Raw genomic sequence first — 24,044 nt, forward strand, 5'->3', positions numbered from 1 at the left:
AGCTGTTGGTACTCTGGGGTGAAGCATGAGGGGAGCTGGGGGCTGTGGCAGTTTGCCTGTTCAGCAGGGCTGGATAGGGCTCCAATGGGGAAGATGCTGGCTGGCAACTGTTTTAGAGCTCAACATCTCTGTTATCATGAGAAGGGGAGGAAGTGTTGGACAGTCAATGCTTGCTCATGGTCTGCAGTCCTCTTGGCACTGTTTGCACATCTCTCCTTGGTTCATTGATATGTCAGCCTCTCCCTAGTCATCTGAGACAGCAGTCTTATTGTTATGCTGAGCTTTCATACAACTGCACTTCCTCTTTCTCTGAATATGGTTTCTATGGGTAGGGTGCTCCTCCTGGACAGACAAGGTCCAGCTGCTGTTATGCTCTGCTGAATTTAAAAATGCCTCATATTTAATTCACCTGCTATTCCCTCTCAGGTGTTTACATAGTTTCTTTTATTTCTTTCTAAGTCATGGAAAAGTGGATGAAATAAACCTCATACTTAAGCAATGACTGGGGCATGGACTGTGTGGGGAGGCAAGACCTGGACAAACATTAAATCTTCTGTCTTTTTAGCAGGAGACAAAGTTTAATTTTCTGAATTCTCAGAGTTGTAGCTTCTTATGACCAAACACAATGCTATAAAGGTCTAATTACAATAGATGCCTGGGTCCCCTGTGGAGCAACCCAAGCACTGTGTCACCCATCCAGGGTGAGGATGAGCTGGGTCACCTGCTGAGCCTGTCCAGGGTTGTCAGTCAGGATGTCGAGGGATGTGCAGGGAGGCTGCAGATCAGGGGTCCCCGCAGCAACTTGAGGATCACCCCTGAGCAGCCCCAGAGCCTACTGCCCTTCTGATGGCAGCCTTGCTGGTGGCCTTATGTGTGTTCTTCAGCTGGCACTGCTCCACTGTGCTGGGCAGTGGGGCATTGAGTTCTGGCTTTTGGTCCCATGTGCAAGGACAGAAGGTCATGGCTATGATCTAGAGCATCGCCTGGGCCGGGGAGGGGCTGAAGGATGCTGGGCCATGAGGGGATCTATGGGACTAAGACACATCAAGGTTATCTGGGGACTTGTGTAGAAGGACCATTGGGGACATGTGGCAGGGACCTCATGATCCTGGGGACAGCCAGAGCTGGAGGGGGATGAGGTGGAGAAAGCCCCCAGGTCCTTGGAGGCACAAGAATATTTGTAGGGCTGAGACACTCCGAGGGTTCCTGAGGCACAGAGGAATATGCATGTGGGGTGGGGTAATATCTATGGGGTAAGGATCCCTAGGGCCACGGGAGGATCTGTGGGGCAAAGACACCAGTGGGATCACTGGGGGACCCAAGGGACTGTGGAAGGGGGTGGGATCCATGGGGCCAATGCACCCCAGGATCCCTGGGTCTGGGGGAGACCTGTGGGGCTGAGGCACCCACACACGACACCTGTGCCAGGGAAGCCCAGGGCTGCCCCACAGCATGGCAGGGCAGCCACACACCCTGGGAAGGGGTGAGGGGGGCGTCTCACATCCCTGATGGCCCTGGGTTTTGCTCTTTCTGAAGAGTTTCCTGCTCCACCCTGTGACGGGAAACAAGCGGCACTCCACCACCTCTTGATCATTTCTTTCACTTTCTACTGATTTCTGAGAAACAGCAGCTGGGAGCTTGGGGCGCTTATAAGAGGCAGTGACAGTGAAGCCCAGTGAGGAGATCTACCTGAGGCATCCACAGCACAAGGTAGAGGCTAGGGCAGGGGCAGGGGCAGGGGCAGGGGCAGGGGCAGGGGCAGGGGCAGGGGCAGGGGCAGGGGCAGGGGCAGGGGCAGGGTCCTGCCCCAGGATTTCACTCAGGCCTTTGCAGACTTTAAAACCAAGGGAAGCGGGAGGCGTTGGGGTAATGTTTCTCTGTGTGTTTCCCCCTTCAGGGTCTCCAGAAAGCCCTGCATCTGTCCTGTGGCTTCACCTCCTCTCTCCCCTCCAGCTTAGCCCTGGGGCTTGCCATATAGAGCCTTGGCCAGCTGCGCTGCCACCTCCAGCCTCTGGTCTGCCAAGGGAACCTCCCCATCTGGGTCAGGGCAAGGGGAGACCATCTCTGCCTCCGTTTCCCTTCTCCCGGTTCATAACCAGGCCAGAACAGGGCACCCGGTCTCCCCATGCACCTGAAGCAGGAGGGTTTTACAGGGCTGTTCAAAATGGTTTGCTCTCGCCCCTTCCTACACTGCAGGAAAAATACTTGGTGGGAAAGGGGAAAAATTAATTGTCTTTTGAACAGCCTTCTAGTTTCACAGTTTTGGAGGAAAAATCATAACTGCAAACATGGGAAAAGGATTAATCAGGGTTTAAGCTTTTACAGACCAAGTTGCAAAGGGAGATATATGAGCAATGCACAAAATGGCTGAGTGAAGTATCAGGGAGGAGGAAGGGGAGGACACTAGAAAAAGGGTGAAACAATGCACAGACAAAGATTCCAGGAAACAAACTTCAGCTCTTTTCGCTTCGTTTTCACAGCACAGAGATGGACTGACCTAAACTGGGTTCATCTGAAAGTCCCAGTCATAGAAGTTCCTGAAGTGTGCCCATGAGGTTGCGTTTCCAGGAGAGGGTATAAAAACCACCTGATTTTTCCATGTTCCTGAGCATTCTCAGAGGTGTTGGCAAGCCTCTACATGCTTGAAGAGGGGTTTGAAACCAGTGGGGTTGTAACCACTAAATGAAGTTCTCCTCCTCATTGCATGGGGCGGGGGGGTAGATAAAATGACTAGACCTGGGTTTCTCAGGCTGGTCTTTGTGATCTTTTAACCTTTCCTTTAGACCTTTAGCTTTGAAGCTGCAAGTCTCGTTGCTGAAGTTTTCTCCCTGGCTGCCCAGATTTGATCTGCTTCAATGGAGAGTGCAGAGAGCGACAAAGAGGGTGAAAGCAGAGAGAAGCCTCATCCTGTGCCTCCCCTTGTACAGGAAGGCAGCAGCAACCTGCTATGTGAGAAAACAGGTAACCTTAACTGGGGGTGGAGGTAATGTAAACAGCCACCAACCCACTTTCAGTGTCTCTAACTTAGCAATTTCCTCCTTTATATAGTAAGGGAAAGCCCAGTAAAAATAACTACAAAAGGGTATCTACCTATTGAAGAGTTCCAGCTCCTGTAATGGAGGGTGAACTTTATCCTGTGTTTAAAATAACTGAATATTATTTATCAGGAAATGTATATAAATATATGTAAACTGATCCCCCATCAGTCCTACCAGAAAAAAAAAGGCTGATTCACTTGGTAAAATGTCATGGTTTTAATTGGGATAGAGTTAATTTTCTTCACTGTAGCTGGCATAGTGCTGTGCTTTGGATTTAGTATGAAAATAATGTTGATAACACACTGATGCTTTAGTTTTTTCTAAGTAGTGCTTACACTAGTCAAGGACTTTTCGAGCCTCCCATGCTCTGCCAGGGGCACAAGAAGCTGGGAAGGGAGGGGGGACAGCCAAGACAGCTGATCCAAACTGGTGAAAGGGATTTTCTCTATCATATGACATCATGCCCAGTATATTAATTGGGGGGAGTTGGCCGGGAGGAAGCAGCGGTAGTGGCTCGAGGACTGGCAGTGTCGGTCGACGGGTAGTGAGCAGTTGCATCACTTGTTTGTTCGGTTCCTTCCCCCACAGTTTCACATCTCCCTCTCTCACATATTTTCATTATATTATTATTAATAATACTAATACTGTTTTATTTTAATTATTAAACTGTTCTTATCTCAACCCACGAGTTTTCTTACTTTTACTGTTCAGATTCTCTATCCCATCCCATTTGGGTGGGAGAAATGAGCAAGCAGCTGTGTGGTGCTCAGTTGATAACTGGGGCTAAACCATAACAGTCCTTTTTGGTGCTCAATGTGCAGCTCAAAGGGTTTGAGATAATAACAATTGCTGGTCACAGCATTGATTCGTCTGGAGACAATTAGCAATTATACCTCCTCCTCTGAGAGGTTTTTTATGGAGGAAATACAGAATAGTACCTTTGCTGCCTTCTTCTATGTTGTCTTCTTCATTACAGTAACTTTTCAGTATCTTGAACATCCTTGAGTAGTTAAGATATATTTATTGGTATTTCTTGGGAATATTGTTTTGGTTTTGTCTAAGGTTAATACGCAATTTAAGAATGTCATCCAGAGTTCTTCCCCAAGACTCAAGCGTTATGGGTGGCAGTATGTGGGGTAGTATGGGCAAATGCCTAAGGTGGTAGACACCTCCAATGTTGTGGGAGTTCACCCCTGAACAAGTGCAGAATCCTGAAAAACTAGTAGAATATTTGGAGAAAGTATGTTGTTACACTGGAAACTCCAGGAGACACGGATAACTGCAACGTGCTGGGGCCTGGCCCATGCGTACTGAGCCCTGCTCAACAGTATTCAGTGCTCCCAAGGGGAAGAGAAGGCCTCTGGATCTAAAAGGACAAAGAGAAAGAAAGCCACAGGAACTGTGGCCATTCAAACCCCCACGAGGGGCACAGCAGCTGAACCAGAGAATCTACCCATGCTGGTATCAGTCGCCCATATACACAAAAACAAATCTTAGAAGCAAGAGTCAACTCATTTAGAAAGAGATGATGGAAGAGCAGGGTCATCATGAGGAGAGGAGGAGGAAAAAGAAGAACTGATAAATGAGATGGAAACCACCTGATCCCTATCCTTGAGTGAGCTGTGAGATATGAGAAAAGATTTCAGCCATCATCTAGGTGAGCACATTGACACCTGGCAGCTCCAATGCTGCAGTAACAGGGCCAGTAGCCTGGAGTTAGAGGGGAAGGAAGCCAAACAACTGAGATCCCTTTCTAGGAAGGGGGCATTGACAAAGTGATTGGAAAAGGGCCACGAGCCCTCAGCCTCTGGAGGTGACTCCTGCCTGGTATGAAAGAAAGGTATCCCTTCAAGGAAGACGTTATATATCGCCCAGGAAAATAGGCCTGTGCCCTATGCCATCACCCAGAACACTATCCTGGGTTTTGAAAAACAAGCCTTACAGTGACATGGCACCCCAAAGAGGATTGAGTCAGATAGTGGAACTCATTTCTGAAACAACCTCAAGGACACCTGCGCCAAAAATCACAGCATTGAGTGAGTGTATCACAATCTCTATCATGTACCAGCCTCCAGGGAAATCGAAAGATACAATGGACTATTAAAAACTACCCTGAGAGCAATGGGTGGTGGGACATTTAAACACTGGGGTACACATTTAGCTAAAGTCACCTGGCTAGTCAACACTAGGGCGTCTGCCAAGCAAGCTGGCCCTGCCCAATCAGAACTCTTATACACTGTGGAAGGGGATAAAGTCCCTGTATTGCATGTAAAAAACGCGCTGGGGAAATCAGTCTGGGTTATTCCTGTCTCGGACAAAGGCAGGTGATGCGGGAGGATGGAGGAAACCGATGTCTACTTCAAGGGGATTTAATTTTGGGTGAAAATAGCCAGTGAACTGAATAGTATGATGTTGATTGCTATATAATATTGTATGCCATCTCTTCTGTGGTTGTTATATGCCATATCAATGGTATCATAGTGGGAATCTTCCAAATCAATGGAGAATGAACTTTGACTAAACCAAGCAAAGTGCAGTGGTGATGGAACAAGGATTGACTTCTGCAAGCAACAATCTGACACCACACACACTACCTCTCCTGCCCTACAAGATTGTTAGGATAGATGGAGCCCAAAGTCATGGACTGAATGAACTCAATGGACATTTTGTGGACAATTGTGGATATTTTACAGACATTTTACAGAAGTGGCCCATAGACTAAGGAAATTATAAATGATATCTGTGTATTTTATCAAAGGATGGGAAAGTACTAGTACTTTCTAGTAATAGTAATAGTAATAGTAATAGTAACAATAAAAGGATAATAATGAGGAGGGGAGAGAGGGAGAGAGGAAACCTGGGGAGGGAGGAAAAACCCCAAACAAACAAGTGATGCAACCACTCACCAAAAAGGAAAGAAGAACGATAAAAGAAAAAAAAAGAAAAAAGATGGCAAACTCTGTCCAGTCTCCCTAGGCCCAAAGAAAAACTGTCTGCAAGAAGCAGCACGTCACTGTTGTGTGACTGCCAGTCTCTTACCTTCTGTGCCAGGGATTTAATCATAGGCTCTACAGAACTAGAAGCAGAAGATGCCATAACTTGAGCTAAAGGCCCTTGGACACACCCCCTGCATTTACATTTGTACGCCAGTCCCAGACAATGGGGAGGAGCAGTTCTGATGTGCATGTTTTTATAGTCCTGTCAGCAGGCTGGCTGGACGGCTGGATAGCCATCATGTTGCAGGCACAATCTGCTCTTACCACACGATTTTGACACAGGCGACTTTGTTCCTGGGTGGTTTTTCTTGGAAGGGGCAGAACATGGCAGGATTTCAGCAGCAGGAATTAGAGCTTCCTGACTTGGTGCAAGCCCTGCCCCAGATCAGTCCTTCTCATCTTCTTTTCCATGTGCTTGTCTTTTATCCTTTTCAACGACATTTTCTTTCCCTGCACTACTGTTAACTTGTCTCTACTAAATCTAGATAACTGGCTTGGATTATATATGCCAGCTTTTAGCTGGCTCAGATGAATCCACCCACTAGGATGGAAATCTGGGCCTTTGTGACTGCTGGCCCAGCTCAGACCTTTCAGCAGATTCTAGCTGGAAAAGGGGAGCATTTTAAAAGCAACTGATGTTCCTTCATTATTAGGACCAAAGTGACAGGGCTTAACATCATTGTAGCAGATATGGTGAAGATAGACACTGCTCAATACATGCATTTTCTTGCACCAGGAATGACATCTGCAGCGCCAAAAAGCAGCAAGCAGCAACTTCTCTGCGCAGACCATTCAACAAATATCGTGCTTGCACTCCAGGTATAAGCTCTAGGACCAAATATTCCTAGGGTTCCTAGGTGGGAACCCTGTTTCTCTAGGTCCAAGGTGGTCAAGTTACATGATTTCTGAGCATCACTTAGCCAGGATTTGGATCTGCAGGGGAATCCAGGGACACACCCTGTAAAACCTCAGCTTTGTCCTATTTGGTGTCCCATAGAGAAGCAATAAGTGGATGTTTCCAGGTGTAGAATATCTTAACCACAGCTGGCTGGAAAGGGGCTATTGACAGGGGAAAGTTATTGGGAATGATACAATCATATTCATTAGATCCCCAGAGCTGGAATTCATAGCCCTTCCCTGTGAAACCTGCTCCCCCATGATCTTCTCTGAAGAGTGTATCCTGATTTCTGAAATATTCCCAAAGGGAGGTTGCGATACCAATTCATCCCTGGGATGGGTCAGAAGCAACCCCTCAACTGCATGTGAAAGCAACTCCAGGGAGATACTGTCCACCAATACAGGTACAGTGCAACTGAGGGATATCTTGACGAAGCAGAAATGGTTAGGAAAACCCAGGCAAAAAGAAGGTCAGTATTCAATCTTGATGAGTAGAAGGGCATTTCCACTCTTTCCTATTACCTTGCTGTTGCTCCTCTCATTGCCTGTGTTGCAGCATCATTAATTTGATTCCTCGCTCCCAAGAAGTAAGCCTGTGAGACAAAAGATGGGGCCAGCCCTGTGATTTGTCCTTTTGAAGGAGCAGCCCTAAAAAGTGGCCTGGTTGAGACTCCTCCTGGACAATCTTTGTTCTATGCAGTTCTCTGACAAGTTAGTCTGCAGCTCCCTGCAAGCAGTGTCATGCGCCCCAAGGCTTCCTGTGTGCCTTGCTGCTGGCAAGCTGGTGCCTTTGGATCACAGAGGAGAGGGCAGGCACCAGTGATGTGATCAGGTGGAAACCTTGATCTCACTTTATGCTCAGCTCAAAATACTCTCTTCTAGTTTTTCTTGGTGTGGTGCACCTTCTGCTGATGTTAACCTAAGCATTCTCCTCAGTTGCAGATGACCATGAAAGCAAAGAAGACCTAGGACCCGATAACAGGTTTGTTGATGTGGAGGTCCATGCTGTGCAATTTCCCATCAGACCTCAAGGAGCTTAAGATCTGGGAGCTTGCTGGGAAAAGAGCTGTCTTTGGGAGGAGGTGTAGCTTTAGTACTGTAAGGCTACTCCATCCTTAAACTCCTCCTTTCACCAGCAGATGGAGATGGAGACAGGTAGAGGCCCTCCGCAACATGAGTTGGTCTCTTTGCAGTGCCCCTTGGCCTACAGCATGCTGTCTGATTCTAATTATTCACACAGAAGCTTGATACTTGCATGTAGGTGGCTGGGACAACTGTAAATGCTTTATGGTAATCAGAATATTTGTACAGGTCTGGAAGAAATGGTGCAGAAGACACTCCTCTTCCAGAAGCTGCAGCCAGAGACTGGGAGAAATGCATGTGAGTGCCTGAATGCTGCCCTGAAGTCCTGAGGTGGATCAGGTGAAGATGGCGACAGTGGTGGAAAGGGGCTTGATGTTGACTTTACAGTATTTCTTTCCCTTCCCATAGCTGGCTGGAGAACCCATATCTGTCCAATGAAAGACTTCTAACAGAAGAAACAATGACCCTAGAATTTGTTGCTGTAATGTCAAAAAAATCCACATTTTCTAAAGAGTCATCCAAGATCTGTGTTGCTTTTTACAAACAACCTGGACAATACCAGGAATTTGCTGTTCTGAAAAAAAGGTAAAAATCATACCTAAATGTATGTTGATGTCACAATTTTGGAAAGCATACAGCTCAGACCAACTTTAGGGTCCCAGCCAGGGCTTCAGCTCCAGACAAAGACACCTAAATTCAGGTTTCTGTAGAATTGAGTTACGGTGGTGAGTCTAACTTCTGTAGGTCCTGCGTCAGATCTGTCAGATCTTCATGGAGGACTAAAACATGACGGACCTTCTCAGATGTCACCAGACACCTTGCATGAGAGAAGATGGAGTGAATAGACTTACCTTGGTTCTGGTACAGTTGCAACAGTCAGTGGGAATATCTCTAGATGCATTTCGCATTCTTTTTACAAGGCAGCTGCAACTTTGACTAGGACCAGGGTTGTTCACATCAAGACTTCTTACCAGTTATTTTTATTTATCTCCTGTCTGATAAACCTTCAAGCTAAGGTCGGATTATCAAGGTTTTGTCTGCCATTATAAAGGCCAGAGGCATTTTGTTGGTCTTTGAATTTTGAATGTGAACATTGGTTGCTCCTTGCTGCATGAGCTGATCTGTATAGCTGAAGTCCATCTAGGGTTGAACCTGATGGAAGTTCTAATTAGTAGCAACTAATTAGTCTTTTTTATTCTATTCTAGAAAAAAACTGATCATGGGCAGTGCAATGATCCCCATTTCTGACCTACAGAGAGGACCAATTTTTTATAAATATGCTATCCTTAACAATGTGCTCTCACCTGATCGTGAAATGAGATCATATGATTTAGAGCATATTGATGAAAACTACTCCAAGAATATAGGGAGTCAATTACATCGAGTCATAAACATTCCCAAGGAAGAGATCAAAGTAGATGGTAAGTGTTGTATTTTCTTCAAAGGTAGGACTGGGATGAAGTATGACCAACAAATCCTTGCATGCAACAGTCAAACATAAACTCTCCCTTGCTTTGCTTCACAGTGGGGCAACGCCTGCTTCCTACAATAGAAGCACGGTTATTGTGGGGATTTTTGACACACAGGCTTATGGGCTATTTACTTAACACAAGCAAATTCTTTATATAACACAAACTATTCTAGAAGGAGTGTCTAAGTTATTTTGCTTTTTCCCAGAATAAACTCAGATTTTTCATTATTGGGCAAGGGAGAGTATGTAATGAAGCCTTGAATACACCTTTGTATCTACCATCAGGCCTTCAGTTGCCATTCCAGAAGGGTGCAGACAAGCTGGAGGTCCAGTGTCGGATCTGCCACCCTGTTTTGAATATGCCATGATGACTGAAAACATAGTAGACACCTATTGTTAGGGCAGTTGAATCAGCCATGGGCTATGCACACCAAGCCCATCTAAAGTGCAGGTGAGATAACTAGGGCTGAATTTAAATATGCATGGTGAGTTTTGTGCATTAGTGGCTCAGTAATGGCTCAGCTGGGCTTGGCATTCATATCAAGCAATTGGTATTTTTAGCTCCGGGCCAGTTTAAGATTCATCCTTTATAGGTTTGAAGGTTCATTCACAAACCCTGATGCCTCCCCAGGAACATGGACCATTTTTGAAAACCAGAAGTGCTATTTTCATGGAAAAGAAAAAAAATCCATCATATCACATTCCTTTAAATTCTGCTCTTCAGCAACAATGCCCCCAAAGTCAGTTAACCGTGGTATCATAGAACACCTTGCAGATGAATTTCTCCAGCTCATCAAACTCCAGACGGACTTTAAGAAAATAGAAAGGAAACTGAAGATCTACATGGAGAGCTTCAAAATTTATCTTGGGGATGCTGCAAAAGGCGAACTCTGTTCTCCAAATAATCTTTCTGAGCAAGTGGTAAGTATACACCAAGCTAAAGTATCAAGCAGCTCCCAAGTAGACAGACCCCTGAAGAGAAATTTCTGAGATACCTCTAATTCCATGTAGGGCTCTGAACCACAGACAGAGAACATCAAAAGGCTGGACCTTATTTTCATTGCTTTTTCCAATTTCTGAGTTGGACCCAAAGCCTCCTGAGGTCAAAGGAGATCTTCTATTGGAATCAGACTCAAATGGTGTAATTTGTAGAAATAGCTTTGAGGCTGGGTCATAGAAAGACTAGCCTGTGTTTGAGAATCCTGCATGTAAAAAAAGAATTTCACAGGCAGTTGTGTTCTGGCTTCAATTCTTCACTTAAAAGTCTAAAATTATATTCCCGTTTGACTTATTTCTCAGTGTTATGAACCAAAGGTAGGATACAGTTTAAGACTACAGACAGTAAAATAAAATTGGCATACTGGAAAATAATTGAGTGCATGCATGCTGAATGTCTTAGCTCCTGTAGTAGGTGCTGAGAAGTAGACAACAGAGCCACTGAATGACTGGAGAGAGAGTCAACCATTCAGTAGGCACTGATGTTTAGTCGGAGGAATGGCTTGCCAGTCCTTATAGACTGCAATGATGAATCCTCTGTAGGCTGAAATTGCTTCTTTCAGCTGTTTACTTTTCTGAGTTGAGTACTACTTTTAGTGTGAATAGGTTCACCTGAGCAACGCCCCCCGCCCCAGCTCCCTTTATTACCAGCAGAGATCCATCTGCAAGGGACAAAGGGGAGGATGTTTGTCTTATCCTAAGGTGGACAGGTGGAATTTTGCCCTGGATACATCCATTTCTTGCCATGGACTGAGCAAGAATCCTGGAAGAAATTTTAAAGTCAATATTGTCATTGTTCATGGAAGTGAATCCCTAACCTGAAAATGCAATAAAAAGGCAAAATCTCCATGGCTAAAGGAGACCACTGATGTCCTATCTTATGGCTTCTATCTGAGTTGGCACTAGGTCTGGCTGGGATGGAGTTAACTTTCTTCAAAGCATATGGTGCTGTGTCTTGCATTTGTGGCTGAGACAGTGTTGATAACAAATGAATGTTGAGAAGGACCTGGGAGTGCTGGTGGACAGCAAGCTGACCCTGAGCCAGCACTGTGCCCTGGTGGCCAAGCATCCTGGGGTGCATAAAAAGGAGTGTGGCCAGCAGGTCAAGGGAGGTTCTCCTCCCCCTCCACTCTGCCCTAGTGTACTCCACTCCATCTGGAGTACTGTGTCCAGTTTTGGGTACCCCAGTACAAGAAGGACAGGGAACAACTGATCGAGCAAGTCCAGCAGAGAGCTACCAAGATGATCAGGGGAATGGAGTATCTCTCTTAAAAGGAAAGGCTGAGAGACTTGGATCTGTTCAGCCCGGAGAAGAGAAGACTGAGGGGGGATCTTGTCAATACATATAAATATCTGGAGGGTGAGTGTGAAGAGGTTGGGACCGGAATCTTTTCAGTGGTGCCCAACGACAGGACAAGGGGCAGTGAGTGCAAGTTGGAACACAGGCAGTTCCACCTAAACATGAGAAAAACTTCTTTACTGTGAGGGTGCCAGAGCAGTGGAACAGGGTATTCCATACCATATGATGTTGTCCTCAGCAATAACAGCTCACAGAAATGAGGAGGAAGGAGGAATGTTCATAGTTATGGCATTTGTCTTCCCAAGCAACTGTTATGCATACTGATGTCCTGCTACCCAAGTAGGGGCTGAACAGCTGCCCTGCAACAAGAACTAGTGTCTGAATTCTTATTTTTGCTTTGTTTATGTGCACAGCTTTTGTTTTTCCACTAAACTGTCATTATCTCGGTTCAAGAGTCTTCTCACCTTCATTCTATTTTCATCCTGGCTCACAGAAGAGATTAAGAAGCCTGGTAGGTGTTTGGCTGTTGGCAAGGACCAACCCACCAGTGCTGTTTAATGGAAGCCCCATTTGAGCTGAGGTGCCACATCGACCTGGCATGGTCTGGTGCTTGCCTCAGAGGGCATCAGCAGGGTATATTCAGAAAAGGACTGGGTACCTAGGTTACAAACAGCTAGGTGGGGATGTTGTCTTACTTTGTGGATGTACCTAAGAGGTCACACATAGTAGAAAGCCTGAAATATACTTGGGCTACACAGGATGCAATGCCTTACAAGTCATCTGTAGAGAAAACCCAGTGAGACGAGTTGAGTGAAAGGTGCTGCATCTCTGTTTAGGTGAAAGTTGTCTATCTGCCTTTTGGGTTTCTCAGTCATGGAGTCATACTCCTATACTATACTCCTATACCTCTGAGAGAATTTCTACTGTCCCTTTTGACTTGTTTTGACTTCCCAGCTCAGCTGGGAGACTGAAGATATGTTCACATATACTTCATCTGTGGTAGGGTTTGAGCATCCTAGAATAGGTGGCTATTAGGCTCCTAGTGCCGGTGTAGATTCAGCACATGAGAACTGTTTGGTAAACTTGTGACAACCAGGAAAACGTTCTCCCTGGAGTAGTGCCATGGCAGTGAGATACAATGGAATCTAAGAAATTTGTTAGCTGTGGCAAAGACAGGAACCTGTCTTTAAGTAAGTGGTCTAACCACAAGTCTTTTTCCTCCAAATGATTCTTAGCATCCTCCTTCCTTAATCCTTCTCAGCTCCTCAAGTAAAATCATCTTGCCTATCTTGGTGAAACTCCCTTTCCTTATTCTTATTGTCCAGTTGCGTGATAACATGATAAAGTTCATGGACAAGATCATTGAACACCTGAAGACAGAGGCGCATAAAGGTGATGGGCTGGTTTTTGCATTATGCACCTCACACTGTTATAACATCCCACTAAGCAAAGAGACAATCGACAAGGCTGTAAAACTCTTCAAGGACATCGGCCCATTTCAAGGCAAATTCAAGCATCTGAGAGAAAGAAGGTAATTAAACTTGCCATTCCACTTTCTTGAGTTAGAGATCCTTCTGTAGTCATTCACTTCATTGGACCATTTTCTCTATGGAGCAATTACGTGAAGATAGATGTAGAATGTGGTCCCCAACACTCTTTCCCCTTCACTTCAATGCTTCCTAGCTGTATTCCTGCCACTGGCTGCCGTAACCTGTGCAGCCTGCCCCTTCTGCCAGGTCGCTGATGGAAGGAGAGCCACAGGTCCTATTTTTGGCAGGGGTTGGTTTGTGATTCAGGCCTTTAATTTATGCATATCTGTAGGTGTCTGGGCTTGTGTTACAATCTTTGGAGATCCAGGACTCAGCGGGGCATCAGTGTAATTTTAAATGCCATGTGCTATCTTACCAAGCCTCCTGCTGACAATTTAAAAGGATTATTATCTCCCAGAAGTTCTGGTTCATATCTGAAAACCCTGCAGGTCTGTCTTGGATGACCCAGACATCTCAAAGAGAATTAGACACTTTTCCATAGACAGCTTAATTGAGCCCTACAAAAATGGATATATTAGACCACAAAGTCAGATTACTGTATTCTGTCATGCTGGTTTCATATAACCTATAGCATATGATTTGTTTTTCTTTTGATTTTCCTTTGATGCATAAAACTTATGGAGGTAGACTGTTTTGGGAAAGCTGGGGTGAGATTCATTTGTTGTACATAAATATCTGCTCATAAGGTCTCTGGAACCAAGCTTTCACTCTCTCTTACACACCTTTGTCCTTCTACATGTTGGCATGATGAATGCCACTGGGTTGAGGAGAAAGTACACCCACCCCGTTAGGAGGTGGCTATGGGAGCTCTGACCACTGATGGAGATTTTTGGTGGTTCTCTTTCTTTTCAGCAATTACATTTCAGCTGTGAAGGAAATTTGCTTAAGTAATAGAGGCAACACATTATGGATTTGGCTGATTCCATTGTTGTATGCAATCACAGAGGGGATGGAGGACCCCTTTTTTCCACAAATCATTCGCTCAAAACACTTGAATCAGCTGAGAGATGATGAAGAGAAGCAGAGGTAGGTTTGAAAGGGAGAGAGCATCAAGGCTGGATCAGGGAAATAAGCTGTTGTACTGTTAGAATAATTTTTCATTGCTTTTGCTTCTGGGCTTCCAACCACCAGAAACTTTGTGTATCTTCCCTGGAATGCAAGGCATTGCCTTTCTCATACAACTTACTCCTGCCCCGGGTTCTAACTAGTAGAAGAGGGTGGTGTTTGAGGGCGAAATAGAGAAAGGGGAAGACTGAGCACTGTGCAGTCTCATTTAGACAGCCTGTTGGGAGTGGCCTTAGGGACAGAACTACCCCTAGATCCTCATTTGGGCATTGTTTCACAGGGACAAAGGTGGATTCACTCCAAAATATCCTGTCTGCAGGCAAACAGGATAGGAAGCAAAGGCACATATGTGCTCTCACACACAATGCTGTCCCCTGGACTGAAAGTCTCAAACACAGAATTTCTTAACAGCCTCAAAAAAAAAGTCTTATTGTGTAAATTCCCTGGATATAAAATCCCAGCTACCCCATTCATTGTCCAGCCACCTCTTCTTTAAGTCCAGTGCCAAGTTTGCCAGCCACAGGAGCACATAAGACAGCACAAAGTGCCTCCTGATGCTCCAAAGTGCATCTGCTGCTGACGGTCCATTTTCATAGGGAAGTTCTGGTGATGATAAAGATTCACGAGTCATTCATTGAAAGCTGCTCTCCACTGGCAAAGACAGTCTTGGAGATGTTGGCACTGAAGAATTTCACTAAGGACTCCCTGCTCCGAATCAAGCTTCCACCTCAGCTCCTCCTGCAAGCTGTGTACCAACGCATCGTTGAAGTCGTCAGTAAACCATCCCAAGTGCACGTAAGGCAATCAGACAATACACCACTGTAATAGATCAACTTCTTGTTAGTGTTTCTTTCCTAGGTTATGGGAAGTTGTGCAATTTGGTACAGGAGAGCCAGAACCTCTCCCTGGCTCCTAAATAAATTTTCAACAAATCCAAAGGGGCTGAATCAGAGCAACCTGGAAAGAGAGCTCTATAGCCGTGTTTTGAGATAAGTGGCAAAAGAGAAAGGGCAAGGTGATTTCATTGGTTTTTGGCCTGGTGGCAAAATGACTAGCAAATGCTGTACAAAGTGAATTTTAGCCAGAATCTTTAATCAATTTTTATATCCTGTTCCCAAAAGCAGTACCAAAAGAAACACAGTGAGGATCAAGCAATTGGAACTTTGTTTAAACCTGGAAAAGATAAAAAAAGGAAGTTAAAGTTCTAACTTGCATTTTTGGGGGGAGTGATTATTTTTAATCACTGTTGTAATATCCTCTGAGGCCCTGGAGAGGAATTCCACTTAAAATCTACTTCTTAGTGCTTATTATAGGGTTTTCCCCCAACACACTCTGATTTGTACTTGAAAAAAATCTGAGCTAAGCCCTCCCACACCATCCTCTGAACTCAAAGATCTTGGAGACACCTGGCTTCTGTGGGATTTGAAGTGATTGTTTGAATAGGAACCAGGGCTGCATTTCCACCTGGAACCACTGGGGTGGATTTTTTTTTTTAATCAGTCATTGGCAGAAAAAAGTTCTCTGAAAGTTTCACACTTATCAGTTTTCATAGGAGACCGCCTCAGCTCTAGGAATGGATGTGTTTTCACAGTTGTTTTCAGTGTATGTTTTTACTCTCTATTCAGGAAAAGGATTTGAATGGAGTTTTGAAAAACATCGTTGAAAGGATGGCAGTCTGGTTCAAGAACTTGTAAGTGATAACCTTTTGAGAGGAGAAATACTAGGACAGCTTTGTGGAGGAGGTGGGAAGGAATGGCTAGACTTGTGGTTGAGCAGAACAAGGGAGGTTGTAGCAATTTTTGTTGTTATCAGTATGACATAATCTTTTAAACCCCTCTGGGGCTGAGGAGTATCATGTTGGAAGAAAATCCACAGGGGAATCTGTCCTGTCAGACAACCTACCTCCATCTCATGTGGGATTCAGCTCCAAATTCATACACATAAGTGGCTCTGGTTAGTTGAGATTGCATAGCGTTGTCCAGCAAATGAAGGACACTTAAGCTCAAGGTTGTGTTGACTGTTTTTAAAGTGCTATTGTTAGAATTAGCACAAGAGGGGTACAGTTCTTTTCTGTGTCCACAGGTGCCTACCAGGGTGTATGGAGCAGCTGACGAAGCCCACAGATAAGGAGGATGCCTTGCCATGTCTGAATTTAACATATGCTTTGCTTTCATTTTCCTTACATCATTGGCATGCAGTGCCATTTAGCTTGATAATGTCACTGCTACAGATACTTGACATGTTTGCTGCAAAATCAGATGCGTTGCAAGCAAATCAGGTAAAAATAACACCCATAGCTTTCATGAAGACATACACCCATGTCTTTTTACCTGAGAAGGGCCAGGAGTTCCAGTTTGTTTCATTCAAACATGGCCAACTATAGGAGTGACAGCAGAGCATGTGGCTACCTTCCTCAGTTACTTATTCTAACCTTGTCAGAATTTGTGCTGGGGTGGATCAGGAGGGTCTTCTTTGGCAGAGAGGTGCAAACAAATCTGGTAGCATCTCAGACCGTTCCAGCCATTTCTCTTCTTGGAGGTCCTTGATAGTTTTGTGAGGGACTTCATTTTCACTCTGTACACAGAAGTTAAAGATCAAAAGCCAGAGCAAAACTCTGCCTCTCCTTGCAAATTCTCTTTTTTTTATTTCCCAAGGAATTTCAGCAGTTTATCTCAGAAAGGTTCGATAAGTTTGCAGGTGACATCAAGGATTGGCTGGAAAAATCCTTGCTCAGGCCACCCATGGAAAACAGACAGTTCCTGGAAAGCATCAATGTGAGTAGCAAGAATCCACACAAGAGATAACCATCCACCCTGGAAGGTCTGTCTATACCTTGAGGCCCAGCTGATCAGCTTTGCTTTTCTGCCACAGGTGTGGCATGAGCTGTTCTTCTTTAAGATCCTCTGTGTGGAATGGACCCAGAAATGGCAAAGCCTGATATACAACATGGTTAAAAAGTGGCTGGAGAAAGTAAGTTATCGTTACTTAACTCCAAGCAGGGGGTGATGCTCAGACTTCTCCTGACCCCAGGATGCTCTGTTTTGTCCCAGTCAGTGTTTGGATGATGGGAGCTGAAGCAGCCAGCCCCTTGCTGGTGTAGAGGGGCATGACTCCTCCCCCACTGTGAGAACCCAATGATATTTGCAAGCAACTGCAGCTTAGGCATTTCATTCCTGCAGGTAGATGGCAGAAAACTTCTGGACTTCTACTTGGAATTCATGAAGAAGGACAAGTGTTGGAATACAAATCTGGAGGGCTGCTTTACAGATTGTGTCATTGAAAGGATTAAATACTTCAAGAAAAGTGAGGTACAAAGTTTCTGTCTAAATGCCACCATCCCTTCTTGCACAGCTGGGGGTTCCTACCTCCTGCCACTCGGAGCTGACCCACTTTGCTAGCTGTGCTTATTTGGCCTGTGGTGGGTGAAAGGGTGGAAGAGGAATTTTCTGTAAAGATACAGGTTCTGCAAAGCCTATTCATAGCTAAGAGGATAAATTTCTTGTCCTTACAGGAGCCCATGTTAGGAGAAATGGTTTTCAGACTCCTCAAGACAGACAGGTCAACTGTTGGGAAAGTGCTTTCTGCTGTTGTTGAGAAAATATTCTCAGACAAGATGAGCATGTTGGAAAATGTAGACAGATTTGTTGACAACACGGGCCCAGTTCTCGAAGAGGTGCTCAGCTCTTCTGTGATCTATGACCTCCTCTCCAGTGTCAGTGAGTTTCCCACAGAGTGGTACTTTTTAAATTCTTGTTTTGGAAGTGAGCTTTGATAGGCTTTGAAAGCCAAGCAACATCTGATGCACATATCACTACAATTCCACACCAAAAAGAAGTTCAGTCATGGAGCTGGGTGAAGTTTGCCATCAAGTCCTTTATTTTGCTTGAAGGGAATATGGGGTTTCACCAGCTCTGTTTATAGATCTGCTAAGTTTGTTGCCAACAGAAAATGGAAGAGGCAAAATGTTCACATATTGTGGAAAAATGACGTTTCATTTCAGAGACTAAGAAGCATCTCAGTTTCTTTTTCCAGTTGAACTGGTGTTTTGTTGCACATTCATGGGAGGTGCTTAATTTTTTAAATGAAGGATATTAAAAAAAAAATTACTGTCTGAAAATGAAGAAAAAAAAAATACAGAAATGCTAGTTGTGAAGCACCCCAGAGGTTTGTCTCCTGTGTGAAGGAGGATTATAACCAAAGCTAGGCCAGGGTCCTCTAAAGATACATTTTGTTTTTCATGTACATGAAACAATTGAAAAATGCGATTTTATATTGACTGGGAACAAAGCAACTTTTTCCCCATATGCTGGTGTTGGTCACGTAATTGGAAAACAACCAAATCTGTGCAGTCCACAAAGGTGGCTGTAACAGATACCCTTGCTATTCATGGCTTGGAGGAAGGGTGGGGAAACTTTCTTTTGAAAGTACTGCTCTATCACTAGATTTCATCTATTTTGCAGAAGAATCTGAGCACAAGCTTCAAAATCACATCAATGAGAAAGCAAAAATCACGCTTACCCAGTTTTCCAATTTCTTCTGCCTTTTGAGGGATGGAGTTTTCTCAGGAGACATCCCCTGCAACATAATGGCCATCATCTTGCAGCGTCAAGTGCTATTTCAGGAAATAATGTGCATCTGTGGTAAGCTCACTGTTTCCAAATTTATTTCCCAAAACAGTAGTTCCATGTGGTGTGTTTTGCTATGCAATGGGGCAAACAGAAAATATATCTCTTGGAAAGGTATCTAAAATAGAAAGAAAACAAAAAAATTCCTGTAAAAGAACAAGCACAAAGGCAAAAAATATAAAAGTTGAATACAGTCAATATTTTTAAGCCCCGTTAACACTATGAAGGACAGAAAACAACACTCTTCTTCTGTACAATGGATAGCAACTAAAATATTGTAGTGTTCTTATGATTTATTTATAGAACTGTATTTGTGTTGTTAGAATCATAGAATGGTTTAGGTTGGAAGGGACCTTTAGAGGTCATCTAGTCCAACCCCACTGCAGTGAGCAGGGGCATCCCCAACTAGATCAGGTTGCCCAAAGCCCTGTCCAACCTGACCTTGAATGTTTCCAGGGATGGGGCATCTACCACCTCTCTGGGCAACCTGTCCCAGTGTTTCACCACCCTCATTGTAAAACATTTCTTCCTTATATCTAGTCTGAATCTACCCTCTTTTAGTTTAAAACCATTACCCCTTGTCCTATAACATCAAGCCTTGCAAAAGAGGTTGCCCCCATCTTTCCTATAGTCCCCCTTTAGGTATTGAAAGGCCACAATAAGGTCTCCCTGGAGCCTCCTCTTCTGCAGGCTGAACAACCCCAACTCTCTCAGCCTGTCCTCATAGGAGAGGTGCTCCATCCCTCTTATCATTTTTGTGGCCCTCCTCTGGACCTGTTCCAATATGACCATGTCCTTTCTGTGTTGGGGGCTCCAGAGCTGGGCGCAGTACTCCAAGTGGGGTCTCACCAGAGTGAAAAGAGGGACAGAACCACATCCCTCAGCCTGCTGGCCACACTTCTTTTGATGCAGTCCAGGATATGTTTGGCCTTCTGGGCTGCAAGTGCACGTTACTGGCTCGTGTCCAGCTTTGCATCCACCAGTACCTCCAAGTCCTCTCTGCAGTGCTGCTGTCAATCTCTTCATTCCTCAGCCAGTATTGATACTGGGGTTTGCCAGAACCCAGGTGCAGGACTCTGCACTTGGTCTTGTTGAACTTTATGAAATTCACTTGGGCCCACTTCTCAAGCTTGTCCAGGTCCCTCTGAATGACATCCCATCCCTCCAGTGCGTCAGACGTACCACTCAGCTTAGTTTAGTGTTTCTAGTTCTTGGTCTCCTATTGCTATTTATGCTGGTTACAGAATAACCTTCAAGGTCAGAGGCCAGTTTCAAAATCTGCCCAAATTTTACAAAAACCTGGAAGAAATTTCTTCCAAATTCTTCTGCAATAATAAACTTCATCCATGTGACTCAGTATTTTACACTTTGGCGATGAACACATCAGAATGGCTCTGGGTTCATTGCTGCTTTTAGATCAAGTGACACAGCCTTTGTGCAAATTCGAACATGAGGTTTTTAATGGCAGTAATGATGTTTCCAGTAGCTCTTCTCTCTCTCCAAGTGAATTTGTTTGAGGTTATATCTGAGGTCTGGGTGTGGGTTTATTTGTTTCTTTCCCCAGGTTCCTCTGACTCCAGCTATATAGCAGAAGTGCTGAAAGTCAGAAGGGAGGAATATGAGCAATGGGAAGAGCAGAAGAAGCAGATATGCTCATTTCTGCAACTATGCAGAAGCATAGAGGATGTGATAAGAGGTATCATCCCATTCTATTTGAGAGGATGGGATTGCCTATGTGATTCTTGAATGGGGAGCTGTCTCCTAAAATAAAGAGCTGATAGCAAATCCTCCAGGAAATGGTGCTGCATGACTGTCTAATGGCAAGCAGTAACTGGGAGGAGAGAGTAATCAGGGAGCTCTTTAAGAAAAAAAAAGGGAATGGGGAAAATCTGGTAGGGGTTTATATACGGAAGGAGTTCAGAATAGTGGGAAAATCTTTCTCATGGGGGAAGATTAAACAGTGCCAAGTATTTCATTTTTATTAGAGACATGTAAGGTTGGATTACCTAGTCTGACAAATGTTTGTAGAGGGAAAGCACATTTCAGACAGAACAAATGACTTCAGACAAGATCTGGGACTTGAAAAGAGAATAAAAGACCTAGCAAAAGGGAGCAGAAATGTATATTGGTTGGGAAGACTCACCCAGTTAGCTCTTCTGGCTGGAAAGTGGAACGCACATGTTCCAGCATTGAGGTTCTCAGACTGGGTGCAAGAATAAATAGAAGTGATACTCCTGCTGGGGTGGGGTGAATGGTGGGGTAAGTCTTTTCAACCTCTACTTCAGGGCCAAGTTACTTTCCAACAGTACAGACCCTACCACAGTTTCAAGGCCACGGTTTGAATGCTCCCTTCCTCATCATGGAGCAACTGATTTTGCCCACCATTTGTTTTGGTGCTGATCTTGGATTCAGTTTTTCCCCAAGAACTTTGCCACAAACAAATACACACACCCCCATCTTTTGTGTTGCAGTCAGGTTCAGAATATTTCCATACTTAGAGGGGAAGCGTTCTTCTAGCTGGAGAAATGCACTAATTTTTTTTGTTTCCACTTGTTTAGTGGATATAAGTGCTATGAAGAAAAGTATCAGAAAAAGAGGAAGATTTAAGGATCAGACATCTGTAAGCAAATTTTCTGTGAAAGGCAAGAAGAAAATTCCTGAATTGTACCCCCTTGCTAAATACAGTGACATGCTGAAAAAAATTCATAACTTAGAGGAAAGCAATTATTTTTGGAGACTGTGGAAGCAAAAAGCAGAGCAAATAAAACCCACAATCCCTCAAGAGAAAATTCTCTTGATAGAAGATGTGCAAGAAAACATTTATAAGCCAGCCATTGCTGATTTTCAGAGTACCTATCTGGCTCTCAAAGATTTTTCCATCACCTTTGGGACTGTGCAGAACCATTTTGAGGAGCAGTTAGCAAATGAGAGTCAACTCACAAAGGAGTTTAAAATTATGGAGATGAGCGAAGGGAGAGGGAATGGAAAAGCCGCCTGGGTAGATGCTGCAGTGAAGATGATTAAAAACTACCTGACCCTTTCTACAGTGGTGAACACTGCCAAGATGATTGATGAACTGCGGAAGATGCTTCAGCTTAATGGAAATTTTCAGATTCTCAGCGACCTAACAAAATATGTATGTAGGATACACGTGGATATCTGGCTTATACTGAGTGCTCTTGTGGCTTCTGTGTTGGCAGGTTTGAATGGAAAACTGCTTTTGTGTCTTAATTTTAACCAAAACATACTGGACACAGTGGATGGAATTTTTCTTCTGGAATATAAATTTCACTGTTTTAGCAGTCTCTCTTTTAGCCTGGCAACTTTATAGTGGAGTAAGTGGAGTCAGGAACATGATTCGGCTCTCCCTTAATCAGATTCCTGGTTGTCCACAAACGAGCTCCCAGTGCCATTAGAGATACCCAAGGGCATCTGAGGCAACTGTGTGGGGCCAATGGATGCAGGTATTTGTGTGTGTTAGCAACCAAATTCTACATCAAAAGATTTGGAATAGACAGGGAACTATTATCTTCCCCAACCTCCATGGAAAGCTTCTGGCAGAACCAGCAGTTAAAAACTTCAAGAGTTAAATAAAACAGATCCCAACCTAATATTCTCTACCAATTCCAGCAACTCTTCATTTGGCTTCCACATGTTCTTTTTTGCAGATCTCCAAGCCTCATTGCTCCAATCCTGTAAAAGCTAAAATGCTTTGTTGTCATGATCTTTCTATTATGGTAGCAATGATGGAGCACTGCATCAGTAGCTCCCAAGGAGCAGATGGATATTCTGTAACATTTTGTATTTTGGATGGTTTTCCATGTTTTGCACAGGTTTCCCCAGAAGTTTAAAATTGGACTGGACCTTGTAAATTTTGTGGAAAGGTCCTTTTAATGATCAGGACTCCAATGCAGATGTCAGACAAGTTTTATATCATGACTCTGTGCCTCTGCTGCAGGGACTTGTACTGAAATAACCAGACTGCATTTATGAAACAGATTGGATAAGAGGAATAGAAGTCCTTGGGAGCTGGCCCTTTGGAAAAGATGCTGAGTGGCTGATGAAACTTTGATGTGCGGGGCAGAGGTAGAGCTTACCTTCCCTCTTCTCTTACCAAGAGACACACATCAATATGTCTTGGGGTTTTTTTGCAGGAACAGCCAGAATTCAGGAATAAGACACTTGATTATATGACCCAGGACTTAATGAAAGTGAAAACTAGTTTGAGCGACCTTCCAGAAGAGGTACTGGTCTTTTTGAGTGAACTTCTAGAATGCACAAGGAAAGGCTTTGTCTCCTGGATCAAAACCATAATAAAAGGTGAGTTGTACTGGGATGTAATAGAGTCATCAGATAAGAGAGGTGATAGAAAGGGTTCAGTTAGTCCATACCTGTCAAAACTGCCAGAGGCATTGTATGAATGAACTATGTGAACTCCTCAGCTATGTGTTTCATTTTTCAATTTTGTATTTGTTTTTTCCTTTTTCCAGACAAAACAGAAATCCCTGTATTTGTGGAGCTGGCATCAATTTCTGCAGGTGAAAATGACATGGATATTGACAAGGTGCGGTTCTTCCGTGATGCCATGGCTGCTTCAGCACCCATTATATATGACCTGAGACCCACATCTGGATTTGAACAGTTCTCTGCAGCCCTCTCATTCATCAGCGAAGCCACTGCAAAAGACCCTAATCTGCCCAACAAGTTGGTAAGTCTTCAAATCCCATGTTCCAAAATTACCTGGACTTGTACTAGAAGAATGAAATGCCAAAGTCTAGTGCTATGTCCTAGGGGACTCAAGACATCCAAGTGGGTGTAGAAGATATAACGTAAGATCTATGAGAAATCCATGCTATTTTGGACTGAAGTCCAGCTGGGACACCTTAAAAAAAAAAACAAACTCACATGCCTGTGTGAGGGCAAATGGAGGAGACCCATTAGGTATCCTTGCAGAAAAAAAAAAAGATAATCCAATGCTCTGTGTTTTAGGAGAGTCTAGTCTAGCACTGTCTTGCATAATTCT

At 44.2% G+C, this 24,044-nt stretch overlaps 1 protein-coding gene across 2 annotated transcripts in view; it reads left to right on the forward strand.

Annotated features, from left to right (window-relative positions):
- The first annotated feature begins 1,593 nt into the window (after positions 1–1,593).
- The window catches only part of LOC142052471 (E3 ubiquitin-protein ligase rnf213-alpha-like), a 66,451-nt gene continuing 44,000 nt past the window's right edge, over positions 1,594–24,044 (forward strand). The window contains exons 1-24 of one of the 2 annotated variants that reach the window (XM_075082628.1): positions 1,594–1,710; positions 2,481–2,574; positions 2,784–2,961; positions 6,771–6,853; positions 7,239–7,335; positions 7,868–7,913; positions 8,243–8,311; positions 8,423–8,599; positions 9,221–9,435; positions 10,117–10,406; positions 13,107–13,312; positions 14,184–14,357; positions 14,993–15,191; positions 16,022–16,086; positions 16,479–16,674; positions 17,051–17,170; positions 17,268–17,366; positions 17,576–17,704; positions 17,908–18,112; positions 18,857–19,036; positions 20,586–20,717; positions 21,580–22,157; positions 23,176–23,341; positions 23,512–23,729. In XM_075082628.1, the coding sequence (XP_074938729.1) occupies positions 2,856–2,961; positions 6,771–6,853; positions 7,239–7,335; positions 7,868–7,913; positions 8,243–8,311; positions 8,423–8,599; positions 9,221–9,435; positions 10,117–10,406; positions 13,107–13,312; positions 14,184–14,357; positions 14,993–15,191; positions 16,022–16,086; positions 16,479–16,674; positions 17,051–17,170; positions 17,268–17,366; positions 17,576–17,704; positions 17,908–18,112; positions 18,857–19,036; positions 20,586–20,717; positions 21,580–22,157; positions 23,176–23,341; positions 23,512–23,729 (3,750 nt within the window). In that variant the 5' untranslated portion in view covers positions 1,594–1,710; positions 2,481–2,574; positions 2,784–2,855. The remainder of the gene's footprint in view (positions 1,711–2,480; positions 2,575–2,783; positions 2,962–6,770; positions 6,854–7,238; positions 7,336–7,867; positions 7,914–8,242; positions 8,312–8,422; positions 8,600–9,220; positions 9,436–10,116; positions 10,407–13,106; positions 13,313–14,183; positions 14,358–14,992; positions 15,192–16,021; positions 16,087–16,478; positions 16,675–17,050; positions 17,171–17,267; positions 17,367–17,575; positions 17,705–17,907; positions 18,113–18,856; positions 19,037–20,585; positions 20,718–21,579; positions 22,158–23,175; positions 23,342–23,511; positions 23,730–24,044) is intronic. The other variant, XM_075082638.1, reaches the window with a different exon arrangement.

Source organism: Phalacrocorax aristotelis, chromosome 1, assembly GCF_949628215.1.
Source record: "Phalacrocorax aristotelis chromosome 1, bGulAri2.1, whole genome shotgun sequence".
In the NCBI taxonomy this organism is placed as follows: Eukaryota; Metazoa; Chordata; class Aves; order Suliformes; family Phalacrocoracidae; genus Phalacrocorax; species Phalacrocorax aristotelis.